The sequence below is a fragment of the Hirundo rustica genome, chromosome 2, assembly GCF_015227805.2.
Source record: "Hirundo rustica isolate bHirRus1 chromosome 2, bHirRus1.pri.v3, whole genome shotgun sequence".
In the NCBI taxonomy this organism is placed as follows: domain Eukaryota; kingdom Metazoa; phylum Chordata; class Aves; order Passeriformes; family Hirundinidae; genus Hirundo; species Hirundo rustica.
In genome coordinates, this window is record NC_053451.1 from 15,535,077 (window position 1) to 15,557,535 (window position 22,459).

The window sequence follows — 22,459 nt, forward strand, 5'->3', positions numbered from 1 at the left end:
TCCAAAATTACCTTGCAAAAATAACAAGTACACTTTCCGGTAACCCTAAATACAAAATTTGCATTTTCATTTCAGCAAGTCTCAGATACCAGCAATGTCACACACAAATCTTGCAGTGAAATTCACATAAATTCACAGCTTTTTGGGCACCAGCCTGAAACATACCTGAACTCTCTCAGGCCACAAGTAATTGGCAACTGTTAATACTTTAATTAATAGTCAAGTGCCTGAGCAGTGGGCAAGCACAAGAGACTATGCTGAAGACTCAAGAGTACAATGACTTCACACAGAACTGCAGCCTACTCAGACCTGGTGAGGTACATCTGGAGCGCTGTGTCCAGTTCTGAGCTCCTCAGTCCAAGAGCGACATGGAGCTCCTGGTGTGGGTCCAGTGGAGGTTGCAGAGATGATGAAGGAATGGAACAACTCTCTTACGACAAAAGGCTGAGGGAGCTGGGGCTGTTCAGCCTCGAGAAGAAACAACTGAGAGGGGACCCCATTAATGTCTGTCTGTCAGTGTCTGCAGGGAGTGGACCAAGCTCTCCTCAGTGGTGCCCAGCAATAGGACAAGAGGCAACAGGCTGAAATGGATGCACAGGAAGTTCCACTTGAACGTGAGGAAGAACTTTTCTGCGCAGTGACCAGGCACCGGACCAGATCATCCAGAGAGGGTGTGGAGTCTCTCTAACTTGAGATATTCCACAACCACCTGGATGCAATCCTGTGCCATGTGCCCTTGGATGACCCTGCTTGAGCAGGGAGGTTGAACCAGACAGCCCACTGTGGTCCATTCTAACCTGATCCACTCCATGATTCTGTGAAAAGTAATACAAACGGATGTACCACTGATTTACAGCCAGCAAATGGAAGATGGAAAGCTGTATGTCCAAAGTGCTGGGCAATGCAGCTTGAGCTGCAGTGTTGTTAAAAGTATGCATGAGTATGTAATTTAATTTAAAATAAAGTACATTGATTTTTGAGCATCTAATTATATCAACCAACTCATAACAATACACTACAGAAATAGAAGATGTTCAGATGTCAGTGATGATAGTGTTAGATTCGACTAGCACACAGAAAATGTGCATTGCTTTATAGAATTATATTGCTTGAAAATAAGGCAACAGCATCCTGTAGCCCAAATTCTCATTTCAGATGAGGCTCCATGTTGTAAACAATTGCTGGATTTTACAGAAATAAACAAACCATTGGAACAAGCCCTCTTCTACCTTTTTGGAAGGAACAGAGGACCTGGGGAGAAGGATGGCTGCTCATGGTATTATTCCTTCAAGATACAGAATTATAGTAAATTAGATGTGTGAAAACCTAGGTAATAGCAATCATTTGCAACTTTACATGAGATTTCTATTGCCTTAAATTCTATTTATTACAAATAAAATTTAACTCTGTCCATTATTTAGATATACACAGAGCTCATGTTCTAGAAACCTTTTTCATTCCTTTCATGATAATTACTACTACTTTAAATGCAAACCTTTAAACTTTTGTTCTATTTTTATTGTTTCTTTTTAAATTAATGTTCAAGCAGCAGTTTGACAAACTTGACTGAAGTAATTTGACAACTGCAATGTTTCATTTCCTTGGAACAGTCTAATAGAAACACAAATCCCTCAGAAAGAAGCCCTTCTAGCACTTCAGGCTTGCAGGCAAGCTTCCATCTGTATTGTTACTGTACATGTTAAACTTTCAGTTATGCTGAGTCATAATATTTCAAGGATTCTTTGCTTCTTTGAGCAAACCCACGGATTACACTGGGCAAACAAGAACACGTGAAAAGAGAGAAATCCTGCGCCTCCAAAGGCTCTAAAAATAAGGAAAAATTGTAATACTACTTATCTTTTCTTTGAAAGTACATGCCATGAGACAGCTATGCAATACATTTCTTTGACTGATGGAGCAACCCAGACCAGTGCTGGTTGTAATTTCTATTATCAGGTGATAGAATTGCCAAATTCAACTTCAATATTATTTTTAATTCCAACACAGCAATGTACTGACTTTGCATCGTTTTGGGCTGGTCCTCAACACCCTGCCTGTGATGCTTAAGCAGGATAAGCACTTCCCTAGGTAGCAGCACTGCCTTAAAAGCCTCCCTGGCCCCAGACTGTCCCCTTGTCCTTACCAGCACCTTGCCCACTCCCCCAGCAAGTCAGGGTAAATGCTGACCACAGTGTGGATGGGGAGGCTTTCAAAATTTGTACCGCAAAGCACTGGTATCGTTACCACCTCCAACACTACCTCTGTCTGTCTTACATTTATCACTGTTTTACAGTACTTTTCTGCCTTCGTCAGCATCTCTTGTAATCAGCTTGATTACAGCTGGAAATCTGTCCTGTGCAGAGGTACTCTAATAATAAACCATGACAGCACCATTTGTTTATGAGTTTATAAATCACTACATTCTCTCAGGTTATCCAACATGCCCGTGAAACAGCTACTTGTGTTCCAGCAGCTGCTCCCCCACTCTTGCAGGGAAGGGCTGGACAAAACCAGACCCTGCTACCCTATGGGTTTCTGGCCATCTGGAGAAAACAGCCCTAAAGGGGAATTCTGAGTAGAGGTCATGTTACCACATTAAAACCTACCACCACGTGCCCATCATTCATTTAGCTGAAGGCTGCCAACACCCTGCAATTGCTACTTGCTAAACTTTCCACTTTCAACTGCATATTGTGTGAACATAGTAAGTCACATTTTAATTTTGTTTTAGAAATATCATCTTTGCTCAGCATAATGCCATTAAACCCCTTCCTGATGTCCAGTTTGCCACAGTGTTTGTAGCAGACTTCTTTTATTGCCCCATCCTGGTGTATCATAACAGGTTACCAGCTCATAAAAACAGTTTTGCCAGAGGTTATAAAGCCACATTTTAATATTTAGTAACTTCATTTCAGTCAAGGACATTTTGAAACAACAACAACAACAGATTTTTTGCTGTAAGACCAGAAGTTCTGGTCCAGAAATTTCATTTTTCAACACAGCAAATACTAAGAAAAGCATTAAGAATCAACCTCTAACAAAAGAATTGGGATTATAGTGAAGGCTACCATCCACACAATCTTTAAAATCTTCTGTCTTGGTTTAAGACAGGTGTCTGCCAAGGAAGACAGGAACCTTCCTGAGATAGAAAATATGAACCCCTTCCCCCCAAATTATTATAACTTTGAAATTACACAGCTTTCAGGCAAAGATATAGCAAAAGCAATAACAGTTCTTTACTAGTGTATATATACAAGCAAACAATGATGACAGCAACAAGAAACAACACCAGAAACCCAATGAACAGCGTGCTCTCAGCTGTCAGGCACTTTCCCTTAGGTGCAGTTACGGTCACAGCTGGCAGGAGCACTGGTGGCTCCCGGGCAAGGCAGATGTGATTATTCCCCTGCAGCTGCAGGGGATGCTGTGGAGTGCGCTCAGCCGCCTCTGCAGGTGGCAATGGCAACTCAGGGGGAGAGAGAGAGAGCAAGAAAAGGGCTCCCTTCGCAAATTCAGAGGCAGCAGCCAGTCTCAGGGCCACTCCAGGTGGCAAAATGGACTAGAGCAGGAACCTCAGAGCAGCAGGCTGGAACAGCAGAGGTGAGCTCACCCAGGGCGGCAAAACAGAGTGTAGCAAAGACTCCAAAGCTGTGACAGGAGCGGGGGGCGGGGGGGGCTCTGGGAGGACACAGGATGTCAAGTTAAAGTGTAGCAAAAAGCCCTAAGTAGCAGCAGGAAACAGCAGAGCTCGGCAGTGGCAGACAGGCTTCCACAAGCAGCTGGGAGACGCTCCCTCCAGAGAGGGGGAGGGGGTCAGGGTCCCCTTCGCTGTGAGGCCAGATGTTGAAAAGGTCCCAGTTCAACAGCTGCTCTTGCCAGCAGAGGCTCACCCAGAAGAAGCGGTGAAGGACAAAAACTCTGCAGTGGCAGTGAATCCACCAGGCAGCAGCAATCTGTCACCAAAACCACAACTGTCTCCACTCTGATCCAGCGAGTCAAACAGAGAGAGGGGGCTGAACCCAACCCCTGACCCCCAGCCAAGTCTCCTGGTAGGTATCTCTGCATTTCCCAAGAGAAAACCCCCAGCTGCCAAGCTCATTCCCCAGATAAGAGACTACAGCCAACTGCATTTTCTCCCCCCCGGCCACCTATTTTGTCTCTTAAGCATCCATCGTTGCCATCTCTGAGGCAACAAATGGAATAAAAATTCCCTGAGAGAAAAAAAAAGAAAAAAATCTTAACTTCCAACATCTTCTCTAGGAAGAAAAAGGCTCACCAAGCGGGCTCACTCCTAACAACATGATTGTCCTATCTGTGTAATGGAAAGTATCAAGGAACAGTAGTTCAAAATAAAAGCACTGTGAGAGACATGGTCATGATCAGAGATTTTTCAGCCACTCCATAAACTAGGTGAAATGTGAAAATCCCACCAACACTGCACAGAAAGAAAGCAAAGATAAGACAATAAAGGTAATAAAAGAAAATCCATGACAAAACCTGTTACCCTGGTTTTTCTGAGTTTCTTTATTAGTCTTTTGATTTTCATAAATGGAGTCAGATCTTTCAGTTACTGTAGAATATTAGAGCAGTTTTCTACCTTTCCCACAGAAGTAATATAAACAAATCCTTTGTTTTTCATTCTCTGTCCTTTGTTTGCATATTTCTAACCTGAAAACAATTGTAACTGACAATTCGTCTGGCCACTGAGGCTGAGGGGTGGAAACCCCAAAAAGCCAATCTTCTGCTAGACCCACAAATGTATAAAAAGTAAAAGAATAAACAAAGGGGTCTCTTCTCTCCGCCCTTTCAGCTGGAAGCTGGATCAGAAGAACCTCTGCAGAAATCTCTTGTCTGCGTGCGTGTTTCACGGTGACAAAAACCAAACACCTGCTAGCAGATGGCTGGGCTCCAACCCAGAAAGTAAGCTTGTTCAGAAAAATACTTTCAAACAAAGCCTGTGCTAAATTTCGCATGAAGAAGCAGTGCACATGCTGAAGCTCCATGGCTCAAGTGTTCACTTTCATGTCACCAGTGAAAACAAAGGCCTTCCTAAAACAAATTTACAAGCTCGAATGCCTGCACAGTATATATTTGAGAACATTCAGAGAAATGTGTCGCTTCCCTGTGACTTTGTATAGATTATCCATCCCACCCTTGGCATGATGCACCAAGGAACAGATCAACCCTTTTCCTGTCTTGCTGCCCTGGGGCTTTGCCGTGCCCAGCTCCCCAGCACCAACACCTCCACTAGCTCTTGTGCTCACACAGCCACATTTCTTTAGTACATATTATATTATGCTTATAGTATTACATCTATTTAAGCAGATATGTAGCTTTAGGAATTTTTATTAAGTGTGATGTTTACCTAAATCTTTATGTTTTCTCATTTAGAACATTGGTGATTAAAGGTAAGCTGCAATCGGCTCGAGAGAGCAAGCCAAATGCACTGGCCTGAAGTTCAAGGAAACAATGCTTTCTTGAAAACGCTTTTTCTTTTCTTCAAAAGTCCAGAAAAGTAGAGAAGATGCAAAGCACTTAGGCACTTCAAAAATTTTCAGTAAAAAGCTTCAGTAAGCACAATTATCTAGTGATAAAATGAACCAGTCATAGTGCTCTTCACTATACTAGACTCAGTACCTACAGATGAAGAGAAGAGGCTGTGCCAGTCAAAATGTGGTTTGAAGGAGTTTGCTGCTGTGCCCAGCCCCGGGCAGGGATGGATGCCTGCACCAGCCCTCAGCATGGCTGTCCTCTGAACTTGGGCATGACACATGTTAAGCCATATGGTTAAAGATCTTCATTCTAGTTTGAAGAACTTTAACAGCCCATAGTAAACAAGGGATCTGTAGAGTTCTTCAATTTCAAATTTAATTTTAAATGGAAGTTACAGGCCTCTCCCTAAAACCCATCCATCAGCCAACATGAACGCAAGGTGGTGCTGATAAAGTGTGTTTGTGCCCCAGCAGCCTGAAACATCTGTATTTTTCTGATGAAGAGAGGCTTAAGTCCTGCCCATAACACTGCCTCCAAAAAGAGCTCTGTAGCAAAACTATTCCCACTCCCTCATTTTATCTGTAGCCTGTAACATGAATTTCAGTTAGAGACCCACAGTACTGCAGAGAGAAAGCAATGCAGACCCAAATTTGAAGGGTAGGAGCAGAAGTGACAGCACGACCTGTGCATCCACCTCTGGCGTATGAAGTGGAAAGAGCTGTAACTCTTCTGTCTTCCAAAGGTTTGGCCAAAATCAACACTGATCTCAGTATTTACCCTTCATCCCTAAAGTAGCAAGAACTATTTTTTTCCCATAACTATAGTTGAAGCGGGGGGGGGGGGGGGGGGGGGGGTGTTTTATGTGGTATTGTTCTGTTCCTTAGCAGGCATAGTATCAACCCATCACTCATAGCAAAAAATACACTGATACAGTGGCTCTCAAGCAAAACACCTTGACCTTTCTAGGCTATAAAAGGCAATTATTTGGATGAGCAAAGGCCTCCTATTAGATAAAGAACTGACTGATAATTCTAGTTGTACTATATGCTAGCATCTTGATGCTCTTAGAATGGTGGTGTGAAATCGTGGCAATTAAGGTACTTTCCACAAGCTCTGCAATGGCACACAGCATGCAACATGCTTGGGACATGAGATCGAGGTAAAGGGAACCCTTCTGGAATGGACTTATTGATATCTAAATATCCAGATATGCACCACAAGGAGCTCCAGCCTTGATATATCACATGATCTACTGTGATTTTTGGCAAGTCCAAATGCCTCACACAGAACTCTAAAGTCAAAGGGCTAAAATCCTTTAGGTTCAAGCCATCAAAGTACATTTGTCTGGACTAAAACAATTAACTGTATATGAAGAAATACACATATAATTTATTTGTGGTGCTTACCGCATCTTCATTTTCATAGGGTACCATACATTTTAAAAAGTTATTTCTCAAACCTTCTTCCTCTTTCCTCAGTAGTTTCTCCATCAGACACATAAATGGAATTTCAGCTCACTTTGCTATTTTGTTGCCTGACTGAATTTTCTGATATGTCTTACTTCCCAGATAGAACACATTATCAGATTTGATGCATAATGCCACTAACGGATATGTGTGTTTACATGCAAGAAGATTCAAATGCACATCACACACTGGCATCTTTATAAACAAAGCAAACAAACATGCTTCAAAAGTCCACAGCACTTCAACAGTTTATTGCAACTTTAAGTTCATCTACTTCTCTCATGCTTTTTACTTGTGTTGGGGGTTAGATTTGTTCCTCTTTTTTTTTTTTTTTTTTTTTTTTTGTCTTATAGAATTTTTCCCCATAAGTTGCTAAGATACTAAGTACTGGTGCTTAGAGGGTGCTGGACCAACACAAAAACACATGGAAGTCGGGAGGGGGAAGATCACATGACAGGGCTGGGGGAGCTGGGGGCTCTTCTTGCTCTGGGCATCGGAGAGGACGGCCAGGCTGCTGCTTGCTGCGGGAGAAGTTCACTGTCCACAGAAAGTCCGGTCCTGGGAAATCTACCATCATCTGCTCGTGTGCCCAGGAATTCTGAGCTCCCCCGCCTGCCCTGCTGGAGCTGGGCCAGCCCTGACCGGCCGTCGCAGATTCTCCAGCACTGCTCTTTTTGCTACACTGTAGCCCCACAACCCCTGCCTGCTGGGGACATCCTGCTGTTCCAGCCACCGGCCCAGGAGTTTCCACCAGTCCAGTTTGGTGCTCTCGGGATCCCAAGAGATCAGACTGCCCCGGGCTTTGTGAAACAAAGCCCCTTGAGGTTCCTGGTTCTGCTTATTATTAATGCTGTAGTTGTTGTTGTTCACCTTATTATATTTACTAGTAAAGAACTGTTATTCCTTTCCCCATAGCTCTGCCCAAAAAACCCATTTAATTTTCTGAATTATAATAACTTGGAAGGAACGGATTGGAATTCCCCATTCCTAGAGAGGCCCCGCCCCTCCCTAGCAGATACCCGTCTTTCAAACCAAGACAACTTGTCTCTCCAACCTTTGAGGAAAAGTTTCGCTGTGAGTTTGGTAAGATGCCTCTTCTGTCCCTCTCTTACTCAGTAATGCAACATGAAAGAGTTGTGCTAAAGCCCACTTTACTCCAGCACCATGCCACATGGATCCCTGCTCTACCTTCCTAAAAGGCCTACAAAGTCAAAAAACACCATCCCAGAAGTTCTCAGTGTGACCAGCGGCAAAGGTCACCTAAAAAAAGGCTCCCTGATCAATTTTCCCCTCAGTTTTCTTCCTCTAAGTACCCACCACTCACACTAGCAAACTTGCTTGCCCTGCACCACAAATCAAGAGTTTGCCTCTCAAACATGATTAACCAAGAAACAGCCCCAAAAGCAGGCTGAAAATTTACCTTGGGAAGATGACAAATTTTCAGACTGAGTTGCTCTGCATTCCAATTCCTTGGCACGCAGGTTGTATGTGTAATGCTTCTCCCACAAATGAGAGAATACCTGTTGCAGGCACAACCCAGCTCACTGGCCGCTTAGATATCTGCATTCATGATTGAATGGGATTGGCTGGGGTCCCCTGTTTGAGTTTGAATCCAACTTATCACACCCGGGGACTTGTTTCCTTCTATTCTCTGATGAACTACTAGGCTGGTCGAGCTGGTGTCTATTATGGCCAATTTATCTGTGCAGGTTACAGACCAGCTGCAGCAGTCACACATCAATGTCTGTCAGTGCCTGCAGGGAGCGGTCAGAGCATGAACCAGGCTCTGCTCAGTGGTGCCCAGCAACAGGACAAAAGGCAACAGGAAGAAATGGATACACAGGAAGTTTCAGCTGAACATGAGGAAGAGCTTCTTTCCTGTGCAGTGACTGGGCACTAAAACAGATCACCCAGAGGGGGCACGGAGTCTCCCTCACTGGAGATATTCCAGAACCATCTGGATACAACCTTGTACAATGTGCTCTGGCATAACCTTATGCCTGAGCAGGGAGAATCCACTGTAGTCCCTTTTAACCTCAACCAGTCTGTGATTGTGTACATAGGATTTAATTATTCAATAAGAATAATTGTTTGTCATGGTTAAAACCCCTTTTTGAAATCTGTTGCCTAACCAAAGCTTCAGACCACAGCTGCCAAAACAGGTATTCAGGTACTTTATTGCAGCACAGCCCTTCCTGCTCAGAAAGAAATCTGAACCTGCCACATCAGACAAGAGAGTCAAACGAGCTGGTATTCCAGTTCAGCAAAACAAACACTTTCCTTCTAGCTGTACTTTCGAAAAAAAAAACCCCGCTTTGCCAAATGAAAGGCCCTATCAATGAGTTCTTCATCAAGTTTTCCCCAAGGGTGCTATTTTATCCCATTTCATCCTCAGCTACAGTTGGCAGTCGTGATAAACAGAAATCTTGAGAGAATAAGGAAATTCTATTGCAGAGAGACAGATGGAAAAAATGAGTAGTTCTAGGCATCGGTACCGCAATAAGGTATCATCTGCCGAGACTCAGTCTCTAGAGGAATTTTTGCATATTCCACATCTCCGAGTGTGACACACAGACCAAAACACAATGAAGACACTGTTCAGATTTTCTCTTGTGACGTGCAGTTGACAAGAGGACTTTTTGGCCAATGAGCAGTATCATAGACACCTTCCTTACAAGCCATATTGCTGGAAGAAGGAAGAGGGACAAACAGGAAGAGGTAGCACCTCAAAGAACTTGGGAGGACCTGAAAGACATCCTTCTCAGTTCTCCATCATCCTTAACTAAAGTAGCTGTCCACAATACAGCACAGGCTATGTTAGAAAACATTTCAGAGCTGTAGCTCTGATAACAAGCAAAAACCTGCTGTAAGCTAGTTCTGTTTTAAGAGACCAGATAACAATAACTGTACACAAGCAATAGCTCATACATAATAAAATTACATAAGCTTAACTTGTAATTACACCTTCCATTCTTATTAGAATATAAAAGTTAATCTTGAAACAGCTTGACAGAAACCTTTTGAGGGTAGTACATTTGTGAAAAATTGACCTAATACTACAGCTGCCGATCACTTCAGAGAATTTTGCAAAAAATCAAGGTGCATGAAAATTCAGTGTTAGTAATTTATGACATGTCAAATTAACTTGGGGTATCATCATTAATAAAGGAGAACAAATGAAGTAGTAAAAAGATTCTGGATAGGCTACAGAAAAACTATAGATTCAATTAGATAGTAATTCTAAAATCCTTGTTTCTCAGACTGAGTACAAAGTAACATTCAAAGTGTTTCTTATTTACAGAATGGAGCACAAGATCATGTGGAGGGGAAGTTCACACTGTAAGTAGCATGAAGTTTGACCTTTTTTTTTTTTTTTTTCCAAAATCTGAAACATGAAGACTTAGAGGGAAAAGAAACATGAAAAGTTCATTACTTCAATTTTCTCCACTAACAATACAACATCCATTGTGGTTCGCCCATGCTATGTTATCTATATTCAAAATCAACACAGTATTTCAGAGTATAAAACCCAAGAGAACTAGAAAAAAAACACACTGAGTAGCCACATATTTCATGGATCATTGATGAGCCTGGGAGCTTGCATTTTCAATAAACTATGAAATAAATTTCAAAAGCTTCCTTTTCAGTCACAGGAAGCTGTGTCAGGGGAGGTTTAGGTTACATACTGGGAAAAGGTTTTTCACCCAGAGAGTTGAGCACTAGAACAGGCTCCCCAGGGCAGCTGACAAAGCACCAAGGCTGACAGAACAGCCTTGGTGTTTAGAGACAACAGTCTTGGACATATGGTGGGATTGTTTGGGCTGTTTTGTGCAGGGCCAGGTATTAGACTCAGTGATCCTGATGGACCCCTTCCAACTCAGGATATTCTATGATTATAGGGCAGGGTGCTCCTGTGTTAAGCAACACATAAAATCTCTGTTGAGTGGATCCAGACAACTGTAGTCACATGAGCTCATCATGAATCGTTAGTAATCTTCTAACAGATTAAGAGCATTCACCTGCGAAAAATAATGACAAAGTAGCAAATATTCAGAAATCGTGCCCTAGGTTAAACTATAAATAAAAAGGAATAAAAACATATCACACGTAACACCAACTCAATTAGGAACAGCTAAAACTAAAATAAAAAACAGCCTACTTCAAAGCATGGAGGCTCAGACTTCCTAAGAAGAAGACACTGCTTATGTATTCACCTGAGTATCTTCTAGAAAAAGAAGTAAAAGCCAACATTACTACACAGCCAACATTATTTCATGTTACTAAAATTAACTTTGATATCAAATAGTTAAGATTCAATTTTATGTTGACCTAGTTGCAATGACCTAATAGAAAAACAGGGTCATTTAAATATTTTATACATCAAGAACTCACTAACAAAGCCACTGGGAGTTAAAGATCAAATACCTTAATACAAAAAGTACACAACTTCCAAAAATAATGATCCGCATTCATGGTCCCTAATACAGTTTTTTGCAGTCTTTCAGTATTTTAAACTGAATTACGAAGCCTTTTTAATGGTTGGGTTAAGTACATCAGCTTGGCTACAGAACAAACAACCCTTATCTATCAATTCTGTGGGTTTTAGGTACATGCAAACTCAGTAGAAAACAACAACAGAAAGTCAGAAGGTTAAGAAAAAAGATTACTACTAAATATGTTTTTCTTTTCTGAAGCACACTTATATGTTCTACTAAAACTGAAGGACTTTGTATTAGCTTCAGTTTCACATATTTAACTGGAACAAATTCCCCTTTCCATGTGATTCTGAACATACTGAAACACCCAGATGTTACTTCTGAACTTGAAGGCAAGAAACTTCAAAACGTTAGAATAAAGTTTAAATCCGAGAAATGCAAAACTGCTTATACATGCTTTAATATAGATACAATCACTTATCAGGAAAGACTATACTGCAATCAGTAAAGCAGCAATCATTCAAGCTAACACAGCTTTAAAGTTATTTGGTTTATTTTGTTAACAAGGAGTCTGTGGGTATCATTAAGGCATGACCTCACACCGTCCAGTCCCAGACACAGCAGTATTCCCATGAAATGACAAGTTGGGATTCCAGGGCTAGCATGATCTACGTATAAATAGATCAAATCTAGGAAGTTTAAAGCCAAACTGGCTATGGATAACTGCCCTGGAGAACCAGATTTTTCCTTTCCATCATTTTGTGCCTCACCTGCACAGGCATTTTTCCTCACATTTAGCCCAATGAAGGCAGAAGTGGAGAAGAGTGGAGTACAGTCCCTTTCAAATAAACCAATGCAAGTCTTGTCAGGGAGAATAAATAAATAAATGCAAGCATAGGATTAAACGAAAACACCCTCCCATCAAATGCTTGCTTTGGTAAGTGAATGCATTCCCACCCCTGGTTACCACCACTGTTCTTTTTTTAGTTTCCTGTAACAATAGGGATGAGTATCCTACAGAAACTTGTGACACTGCCTGTGCTAACAGGCAAAGACTGGCAGGCAGATGGTGGTGGTGGGAAGGAAATAAGAGCTCACTGGAGGGGACAGAAAACCTACCCATCAGCAGTTCCCCAGCTTCCTGGGGCCAAGCTGGTCGCTCCTCAGGACATCCACTCCCATCCCAATCACTTATCCCCTGCCAGACCTTCACACAGGTTTCCAAGCACAGAAACCTCACAGTCAGTCAAAATGGTTCCTTAAAAACACACACTGCTCTTCCACTTGTTTTGGCAGAACCTGGATAGCGGGATGATAGCTGTAGTCGACTCGGCTCAGTTTTCAGGGCTGTTGACAAACCACGTGGCCAACTTTAAAAAACCCAATCAATCAAAAAAAACCAAACAAAAACAATCCTGAAGAAGTCACAGCTAAATAAATGTTATTGAATGTATGAACTGATGGAATTTGGAATTGATGGAACCCTGTTAAAAAAAAACCCAAACACTAAATACACCTGCATGAGAAAGTTCCTAGTTCTTACTCATGCCATGACAAGAATATTAAAAATATAGATTGTGCATAACAATTCTCAACTTATATTTTCCATTGCAGAAGTTCTTCGTAAGAAACGAAGTCCTCACATTCCAACACAATATGCCTCCTGCTACAAAGCCATTCTTCGCATCAACCACAAGTGTAAGCTTTCATGTAAAAGAGAGAGGAACCTAAAGGGAATTTCTGATTGCATGACAAAGTTGCCTGTGCTTGTGAGTAAGGGAGACTGGAAACGTTGAAGGATGTTTGACCTTCAAATGACAGTTCAACTTGCAAAGATTTTGGATGCTTACACAAGCATGAATTCTTTCTCCAGGCACACACTGAGCAACACAATCCCTCCAGTGGGAGGGTGGCTGGGGTCATTCTATCACAGCCCTGCAGCCTTGGAATCCCAGCTTGTCATTTCACGGGTACATGCTGAGTCCAGATCTGGCCAATGTGAGGCTATTCCTCTCCTTCATCCTAATGTTGTCAGTCACAAAGTCTGATGAACGTGCTAGAATTAAGTGACTTCCAGTACTTGGAACACAGCCCCGTAATGGTGCCATGCCTCCCCCTGCCAGTATGGAAAATTTATCCTTTGAGAGCAGATTATCTTTGCCTGAAGGGTAACGTGCTCTAAATGAGAAATCCTTGACTGAAAATTAACCAAGCTCTTTCCTACACTTACTCAAAGTCTAGTTTACATATCAGCTCTCTGACACAAACCTCCCCAAAACCCAGGCTACCCACTAAAGATGAGAATGTAAGAGCATATTTATAAACAGTCAAAGAGTCTCTTCTCGCTCTTTAAGCACTTCCCCTTTGGTGCAGTTACAGTCACAGCCGGCAGGGGCGCTGGTGGCTCCCGGTGGGCAGGGCAGGTGAACTTTGAGATCATCCAATTGTACCACTACGAGCTTGGAGAACACGTGGAGATATATATATATGCTACAAGTAACAAATTATTAACTCTTTTACTGTACTCCTTAAAAGCATATACCTCCTGAAAAGTAATTCTGATGTTTTGGTGAAACTACTGCATCAATAAAAAAACACCACATCGAGAAACCACTTAAGAAATTCAAAGTGATTGAGCTTAATGTCACCTCTAAATTACATGGGTAATATTAATATCAAATGCTGTTGAAAACCATAAAAAACACAACACAGACATACACAACTCAAGTGCACAATAACTGTCCAGCAGCTGTGGATATCCTGAAAGTGTTGTGAAATTGTGTTTCACAAAGTGAGCAGTGATTCAGCTATTCTCAGACTCAAGGAGACTCTAGAAGCACTAACACTAACATACACAATGAGAAAAACAATGAACTGTGCCCAGTGTTCCCAAGGAATTCACCCATCTGCTCTTGCACAAAGCAACAGTTCAGTAATAACATTGCCTTGCTCCAATGTGTGTCTGGGACAGAGGACAGTGCAGTCTCAGACAAGGAATGACACGTCACAGTCCCAATCCACAGTTCCACTGCATTTCTAGAATCTTGGAAATGCAGTTTCAACACCACGACTAATAACCAAGATCCTTCTTTCCACAGTCTCCATCACTGTGGTTTTTTTTTTTTCTCCTTTGGATTTCAGAGCTCAAAGCATTATTATTCCAAGTTTCCCTGATCTGTTCCGTTTTAAAGTTGGACTTAATGATCAAGAAGAATCACAATGCCAGCACTTATAAAAGAGACCAATAGTACTCTTTCATCCTGCCTACAAGATAATGGACTTGAAACAAAGACCAAGGAAATCCTCAACCAACGTTATAAGCCACAGATGGGATATAAATCATAGAGAAGAAAAAATAGCTTAAGGTGAAGTTTTTGTTAGGGGTTTGTTTTAAAAAATAATTAAATGCAACTACACGGAAACATGGAATCACATTTTTCACTGGAAAGGGAAAATTAAAGGCCATTTAAAACATTCATCAGAAGCCACCAAAGGGGAAACGAATAACCACGTTTGTTATACAACACAACATCATCTTAAGTAAGTTTTAAGTAGTGTATCTCTCAGCATTCAGGTCATCTAAGAAACAGAGCATCAGAATCTTCCTCCAACACAAATAAAGCAACATCACAAACAATACTGTATGTAACAGTCTATTTAGAACACTTTAATAAGTTATATTTTACTGTAGTTTGTTGAAAAATAAAATAGAAACTAATCTGAGGTCATTATATCTTTCTTTCCATTTGATGAAGTGCTGAAAAGCACAAAAACACCTTAACACTCAGAACCCAGAGCATATTTTTTTTGCTATGACAGAAGGGTATTTTTCCTTTTTCTTTAATTCTTGTTGTTGGCAGGCAGCTAAACTCCAACATGGCCGCTTCTCATTCCCTGCACTGTCCCCCTCCCCCATGGAGTGATGGAGAGAACTGGGGCGGGGGAAGTATGAGATAAAGACAGCCCAACAGGAGAGAAATGGAATTGAGAACAACTAATACTACTGCAAATAAAAAATTACTATTGTATTTATACTATAGTATTATTGTAGTATAATAGTAGTATATTGTACTACAAAAGAAGCTTGTACTGACCACCCACTGATCAATGCCCAGACAGCTCCCGAGCAGAGTCCATGGCCAGCTTTCCCCCTGGTTTACATATTGAGTATGCCATGATATGGCATGGAATATCCCTTTGGTCACTGGGTCAGCTGTCTTTGCTGTTTCTGCCCAGCTCCTCACTGGTGGGATGAGAAGCAAAAAAGTCCTTGACTGATTGCAAACACTACTCAGCAACAACTAAAGCATCAGTGTGTAAACATTATTCTCACCCTAAATCCTAAACATCATTGTGCTAGATAATTCTGTCCCTGCTGGAACTAGAACAGGGCTCATTTGCCATCATGCTGGAACAGACCGATCTCATCACTTCCAGGAATGATCAGAGTCCTTATCTGCTTTCTGAGGTACCACCAAGTGAGGTGGGAAATTACATATTTTTAAAAAATTCCTTTCATTATTTGTTTTATGGAATAACTGGTCTGAGTTGTTTGCCATGCCTTTTACCTGCCCTGGCTTACTAGAAAAGCAAATTTCAACTCCAGGATTTATCATAATTCAAATGGCAGTAGTAAAGCAACATACTTAAATATGGAATAATATCAAGAAAATGTCTTGCCTAGAATGCTAATGAAAATGGCAAATTAACAATTCCATTTTCTAATGCAGACAAAAGTAAAGGTTAACAAAAAAATAAGGGTCCAAATTTCCCTTTTAATTGATTCAAAGCACTAAGGACACAGGAGAGAACAGCAATAGAGAACTGCTACAAAAATAAAGTTTCAGGAAGAAATTAGGGGAATTATAAAGTATCTTTTGTTTGAAAAAATATGGATTCCCATAGTCTTTCACGGTAAGAGTCCAAGATATTCAAAAATTAATGCGAAAAAAGAAGAGTTTAATTAGGGAAGAGCAGGAGTATTTTCTTTCTAGACGATGCAGTTTCAAAGGACTGAACAATTACAAAACTCTCTTCAGAAAAGACAATATACTGAGGGCTACAGAAGACATTTATGTAGATTGTATATCTTTTTCATGAAGAGACTGTGTCTTAGTTTTGAAAGACAGTTGTCTGCCAGGGAAAACTAGAGCCTCCCTTGGAATGGAGAATGTAAACCCCCTTACCTCCAAATTATTGTAATTTTGCAATTAGGGGCTCTCAGGCAAAGATATGGGAAATAGGAGTAACAGTTCTTTACTCGGAATATTAAAAATAAAAAGGAAAATACAAATGTAGTAGGGAAAAAAAAAAAAAAAAAACAACAAAAAAACCCCACCAAACACACCACAACCAAGGAAGCAAACAAAGACAAAGATCCTGGAAAAGGCATTAGACCTGGCACCCTGTTGGTCAGGGCATTGGAAGCAGACCAAATAAATCCTCTTGGAGTAAAAGATGTGGTTCTGTGGAGTAGAGATGGTCCTGTAGAAAGTCCAGTGGTGATGAGATGGGTCCAGTCTTCCTCCGGGCATCCAGTGGAAAAAACCAGGATACCTTGCGTCCCTCAGTCCCAGTTTTTATCTAGCCGGGAACAGCTGGCTCCTCCCCCACTGGATGAAGCATCTCCCAATGGGATGATGGAATGTGTCATGTCATTGGTGGGCCCTAATGGCCCATTATCAGAAGATGTCCCCCTGGAGGATGGAGGGGTGATGAAAGAGATAAGAAACACTGCCCCACCTGGTTTTAATGGCTGGGCCATTATCAGAAGGCATCCTCCTCATTTCCCCCTGGAGGAGCAAGAGGAGGACAAAACATCTCCCAAAAAACAGCTTTCAACAGATGAAATAGAATACACATTTCTAGGTTACACAATCTACTACAGACTGAAAAAAATAGAGCAGGAAAAACCAGACTAAAACTGAGTCACTCACCCAGACATCTGTAGGGAACCACAATATGCGGGTGACCATTGCACTGCTTCCATCCCCGCTTGCACCAGTTCTGTATTGTAACTGGCTGGTTGGCTTCAACAACATTGGTGATTTGCAATTCAGGGTAGACCTAGCATTAAAAGTACAGAAAAAGACAAATGTTATCACAAGTATGTACTCTGGGTCACTGAAACACATTTGTAACAACACAGTATTCATCTTCCCTCTCTTCTCCCTCTTCTGCTGTGTAAAATATTTATGTGGTGGTATGACTGTGTGCGTGTATCTGGAAAGCTGGTGTGTCTGTTCATCAGTAAAAACATGGGGCTGCCAATTCAGAAAAATTACAGTGGTAACAGCTGACTGTCAAAATTATAACTTGCCCAGTTATCTCTGACTAAGGTAAAGATCAACTAATCATAGTTAAATACCTTCTCCATGTCTAGGCTACTGCAAAACTCCACATACAGGGCATATTCTCCATACAACTAAACTTAATAGCACACCTTTATGTTCATCTCTACCATTTTAACAAACATCATAATTCTTGCCTGCTGCAGTCTGCCTAGTACTAATGCCTATTTAGGTTATATTACCAGTTTCTAAATTGCTGAGATCAAAATTCTATCTCCTTTAATACCACAATACACTTCCACACCCACGACCATCACACCAGCAAACTTGCTGATTAATTTATTGGCAAACCACAACTTCGGCTTTTTATTCCCCTCAGTACCTTTATCCCATCCGCCTTTTTATGCTAACACAGCCTATAGCTCTTGCTTTACATTTTTCAAATTGGCAATCTACCAGCCCTAACACGAAATTCAAAACGTACTGATTTTCCTCTGCCTTTCCTCAAGCAATCCTTACCAGTTTCCAGCTGTGTGAGATATGAGGATTTAAGTGCTCTGAAAACTACTGTCTACTCATATCTACCAATGGGAAAGAAAAACGGAAATAAGAACAAGTCTGAAGTAACTAGAAATGGTCCAAAAACATCCTTCAGAGAAGAAACATAATCTCAAAAAAAGAAAACTGGATTAAGATGGAGTGAATTCTGAGAGTCCAAAACTGGTGCTCGGAAAAGTACTCCAAGAATCCTGACAGTTCCGCCTCAAGCAAAAAAGATTTGTCTCAATCATTGCTCTCCACTGAGGTCATGGCATCTGAGAAGCAGTGCCTCCTGGCACTTCCTTGATTTAAGGTCTAAAATATAACCATGGCAATAATGAAGCAAGCAGCCTGAGCTAAAGTCCTAAAATTTAAAAGACACTAACAAAACGACAGTACAGCCTTTTCAGATTTGAGATCAGTTGTCTTTAAATGAATGGCATGATCCATACACATGGGGACAATCAGAAAGCAAACAAAGCATAACTGGAAGTAATTGGAAATAATTTCTTACTTTAGTTAAGAGACATGAAGAGGCTATTACCATTTTAAAACTGAACTGTATTAACAGCTTAATGCACAAATCAAGGGCAGATACTATAACAATGCAAGGGAAATTACTACAGAAAGAAATACTGCCTAAACAATGCACTTTATGCTAAAGAGCTTGAATATCAACCCTGCCTTCTATTCCAAAATATAATTTATTAATCAGATACTTCTTTCCTTGTGCAAATACTTCATAGACTCCATCTGTCAGATCCTTGCCAGTTTCAACAGCACCCTCAGCTCACTACAACTGATGGCGGAAGAAGTACAGAGGCTGAAGGTGCAGCCTGGGATGTTAAGCCAGCATACAAGACACAGTGACTTCAAGAAAGCCCACAGGCAGAACTGAAAAGTGTGAAGGTTTCCTACACTCAGAACACTGAAGCTTTACTTTCTTGCTTTTGTCATCTGGTGGCCAAGGCTGGTGGTCATCCTCCACATTACATACAGATGCCCATTTTCACACTGCTTGGAAAAAGTAACTACAGAGGAACTTGTTGCTCCTCCTGCTCAATCAGTGCTTCAAATACTGAACTCTGCTCTGAAACAGCAGGTTCAAGGCAAGCTCTTGCACATGCTCATGATCCCTGTAACAGCACTGCCAAAATGGATTAGCAGGAAACTTCACACTTTAACTGCTGTGTAAATATTACCCTGCAGGGCTCCACAGCTGCCTCAAGAGCTAACATGCATAATGGGAGAGGAAGATTATATTTTCTTTGGGTACTTCCTTTAGCATTGTAATGCTGAACACTTCCAGTTCATACCTCCACAAATGTCACACTCATGTAATTACAACCCGTGGTTAAATAATACTGGGTGCTGTCACAAGCAATGTGCTTCACATATCAGGGTCAACTGACATGTTCTCATCAGGGACATTTAACATTGCTCAGGATTAAGTGTCACTTGTCATTGGCACAGGAAATAAATGCCTTAAATGAAGACAACTAAGGAAATTTCAAAATGGATAGACTGGAATGTTTAAAAAATGCAAGACAAAAATCCCTCAAAACCATTTATTTACCCATATGAAGGTGTACATAGCTTTAAAGTGACAGAAAATAGGATTCTGATCCACAAGAATGAAGATACACTTGGTTTCTTTCCTGAGATGAATTTCTAAAGAGTTAGAGCATATTGTTGCTGTAGGGCCTCGTTGAAAGAATAATACTAGTAGGAAAAATTAGTTCATAAAGTATTTTTATATTTACTATTACCCAAACCCACAATTTTAACTGCTGATTAGTAAAGTGGACCAAATATTAAGTAGTTAAGCAGTATTTGTCAAAAGTACACAAGGACAAAGAAATACAAAGAAGCCTCTTCTTCTGTCACTACATCAATTACTAAAATCCTAATTTCCACTGACAGCTCACATAAAGCTCAGTCCACCTTTTAGGAGGGAAAGCAGGCTTTGAACTTCATTATCAAGAGGTTAATGCCAGTGTATGCGCCAAGGAGAGTGCTCCTCACTAGACTTATATAATGTACTTGCTCTGAATTGAAATGGGATCTACTTAGTGGCACAGAAAAATGAGCCTTAAATTTATTTATTGTGTCCCTAATAACCTACCATTCCTTCTACAGTGTCAGAGCAAGCAGTGCTAGAAAGCCGCAAGATAACCAAGCGTTTAACATTATTGAAAGTTGCTGTAGAGAAGTTCCTTTAACTCATCTTAAAATAAACAGTGGAGAAAACAGGGATCAACGCAATCTAGAAAATTTAACTGGTAATCAAAAGTTACAGCTACATCTTCATTTACTTCCATTTTCATTACCAAGTCCCCTTGATACTGATTGCAGAAACAAAAATCTTAAAAGCCACTCACACTATTCAGAATTTAATATAATCTTCCTAAAACTCATGTTTACCACTACCAGCTTTGATGCCTGTATTGGATTATGTAACCTAGAAGTCTGTATTCTATTTCATCTGTTGAAAATTGGGTTTTGGGAGATGTTTTGTCCTTCTCTTGCCCCTCCAGGGGGGAAGGAGGAGTATGCCTCCTGATAATGGCCCAGCCATTAAAACCAGGTGGGGCAGTGTTTCTTATCTCTTTCACCACCCCTCCATCCTCCAGGGGAACATCTTCTGATAATGGGCCATTAGGGCCCACCAATAACATGACACATTCCACCATCCCATTGGGAGATGCTCCACACAGTGGGGGAGGAGCCAACTGTTCCCAGCTAGATAAAAACTGGGACTGAAGGATACAAGGTATCCTGTTTTTCCACTGAATGCCCGGAGGAAGACTGGACCCATCTTGTCACCACTGGATTTTCTACAAGATCATCTCTACTCCAGAGAACCACATCTGTTACTCCAGGAGGACTTATTTGGACTGCTTCCAACATCCTGACCAACAGGGTGCCAGGTCATACCCCTGACTCTGTCAGGGTTTTTACAGGATCTTTGTTTGCTTCCTTGCTTGTTTTTTGGCAGTTTGTTTTTGGCGTTTTTTTGGTGGTTTGTGTTTTTTGGTGGGGTTTTTTTGGGGTTGGTTTTTGGTTTGTTTTTTTTGGGGGGGGGTGTGTGTGTGTTTTGTGTTTTTTGGTTTTGGGTTTTTTTTTTTTTTGGTTTTTTGTTTGTTTTTTTGTTTTTGTGGGGTTTTGGTTTGGTTTTTGTTTTGTTTTTTGGGGGGTGGTTTTGTGGGTTTTTTTTACTACTACATTGTATTTTCCTTTTTATTTTTAATATTCCTAGTAAAGAACTGTTACTCCTATTCCCATATCTTTGCCTGAAAGCCCCTAATTGCAAAATTACAATAATTTGGAGGGGAGGGGGTTTACTTTTTCCATTCCAAGGGAGGCTCTAGTTTTTCCTGGCAGACAACTGTCTTTCAAAACCAAGACAATGCCACATTTTTAGTTTCAGGACTAAAATGTAGACATACTTAATAAAAGAAGGGGAGAAAATGGGATGAGAAAGCTTTTGAGTTGAGACAGAGGGAAAATCTTTATCACTTACTGTCATAGCAAAGAGAGACTCCTCTTGGGGAAAGTGTTTTTCATTCCCAATTAAAGGAATTTAAAAGGGGACATAGTGGGACAAGCACTGATCTCTTCTCTCTGACCAGTAGGAATAGCATGAAGCTGAGTCAAGGAAGGTTTAGGTTGGGTGTTGGGAAAGATTCTTCACTCAGATTGAGTGGTCACAGCACCAAACCTTACAAGAGTTTAAGAAGTGTTTGGACAATGCTCTCAGGCATGTGGTGGCATTGTTGGGGCTGTTTTGTGCAGGGCCAAGAGTTAGACTTTGCTGATCCCTGTGGGTTCCTTCCAACTCAGGAAAATTTATGATTCTGTGAAGTAGCATTTGTCTACATACGAAGGTGTTGATGATACCACTAGCTGGATATGCGTTACCCAAGTGGAAATAAAAAACTATTTTGAAACAAATCTGAGAAAACCAAAGAGGCTACGGCAGAGGACAACACTAAAGCCAAGAAGCAGCCTGGCCATCTCCACCACAGCTGCCTCTCCTGCCAGCGTAAGGAAGAGCAGACAAGATGCCTCTCAGCATGGTTGGTGCAGGCGAGTGCATCCCCAAACGTCTCCTCTAGCCATCTTTGAGGATTGCCTTGATCCCTATAGAATCATAGACCTGTTAAGACTGGAAGGGAGCTCTAAGGGTTATCAGGTCCAACCTCCCTGCTCAAGGAGGGCCACCCAGAGCTGA

General features: G+C 41.2%; 1 protein-coding gene across 8 annotated transcripts in view; it reads right to left on the bottom strand.

Annotated features, from left to right (window-relative positions):
• APP (amyloid beta precursor protein) overlaps positions 1-22,459 on the bottom strand; it is a 211,836-nt gene that overhangs the window by 105,107 nt on the left and 84,270 nt on the right. For all 8 annotated transcript variants that reach the window (XM_040055536.2, XM_040055535.2, XM_040055533.2 and 5 more), the window contains exon 3: positions 17,332-17,461. In XM_040055536.2, the coding sequence (XP_039911470.1) occupies positions 17,332-17,461 (130 nt within the window). The remainder of the gene's footprint in view (positions 1-17,331; positions 17,462-22,459) is intronic.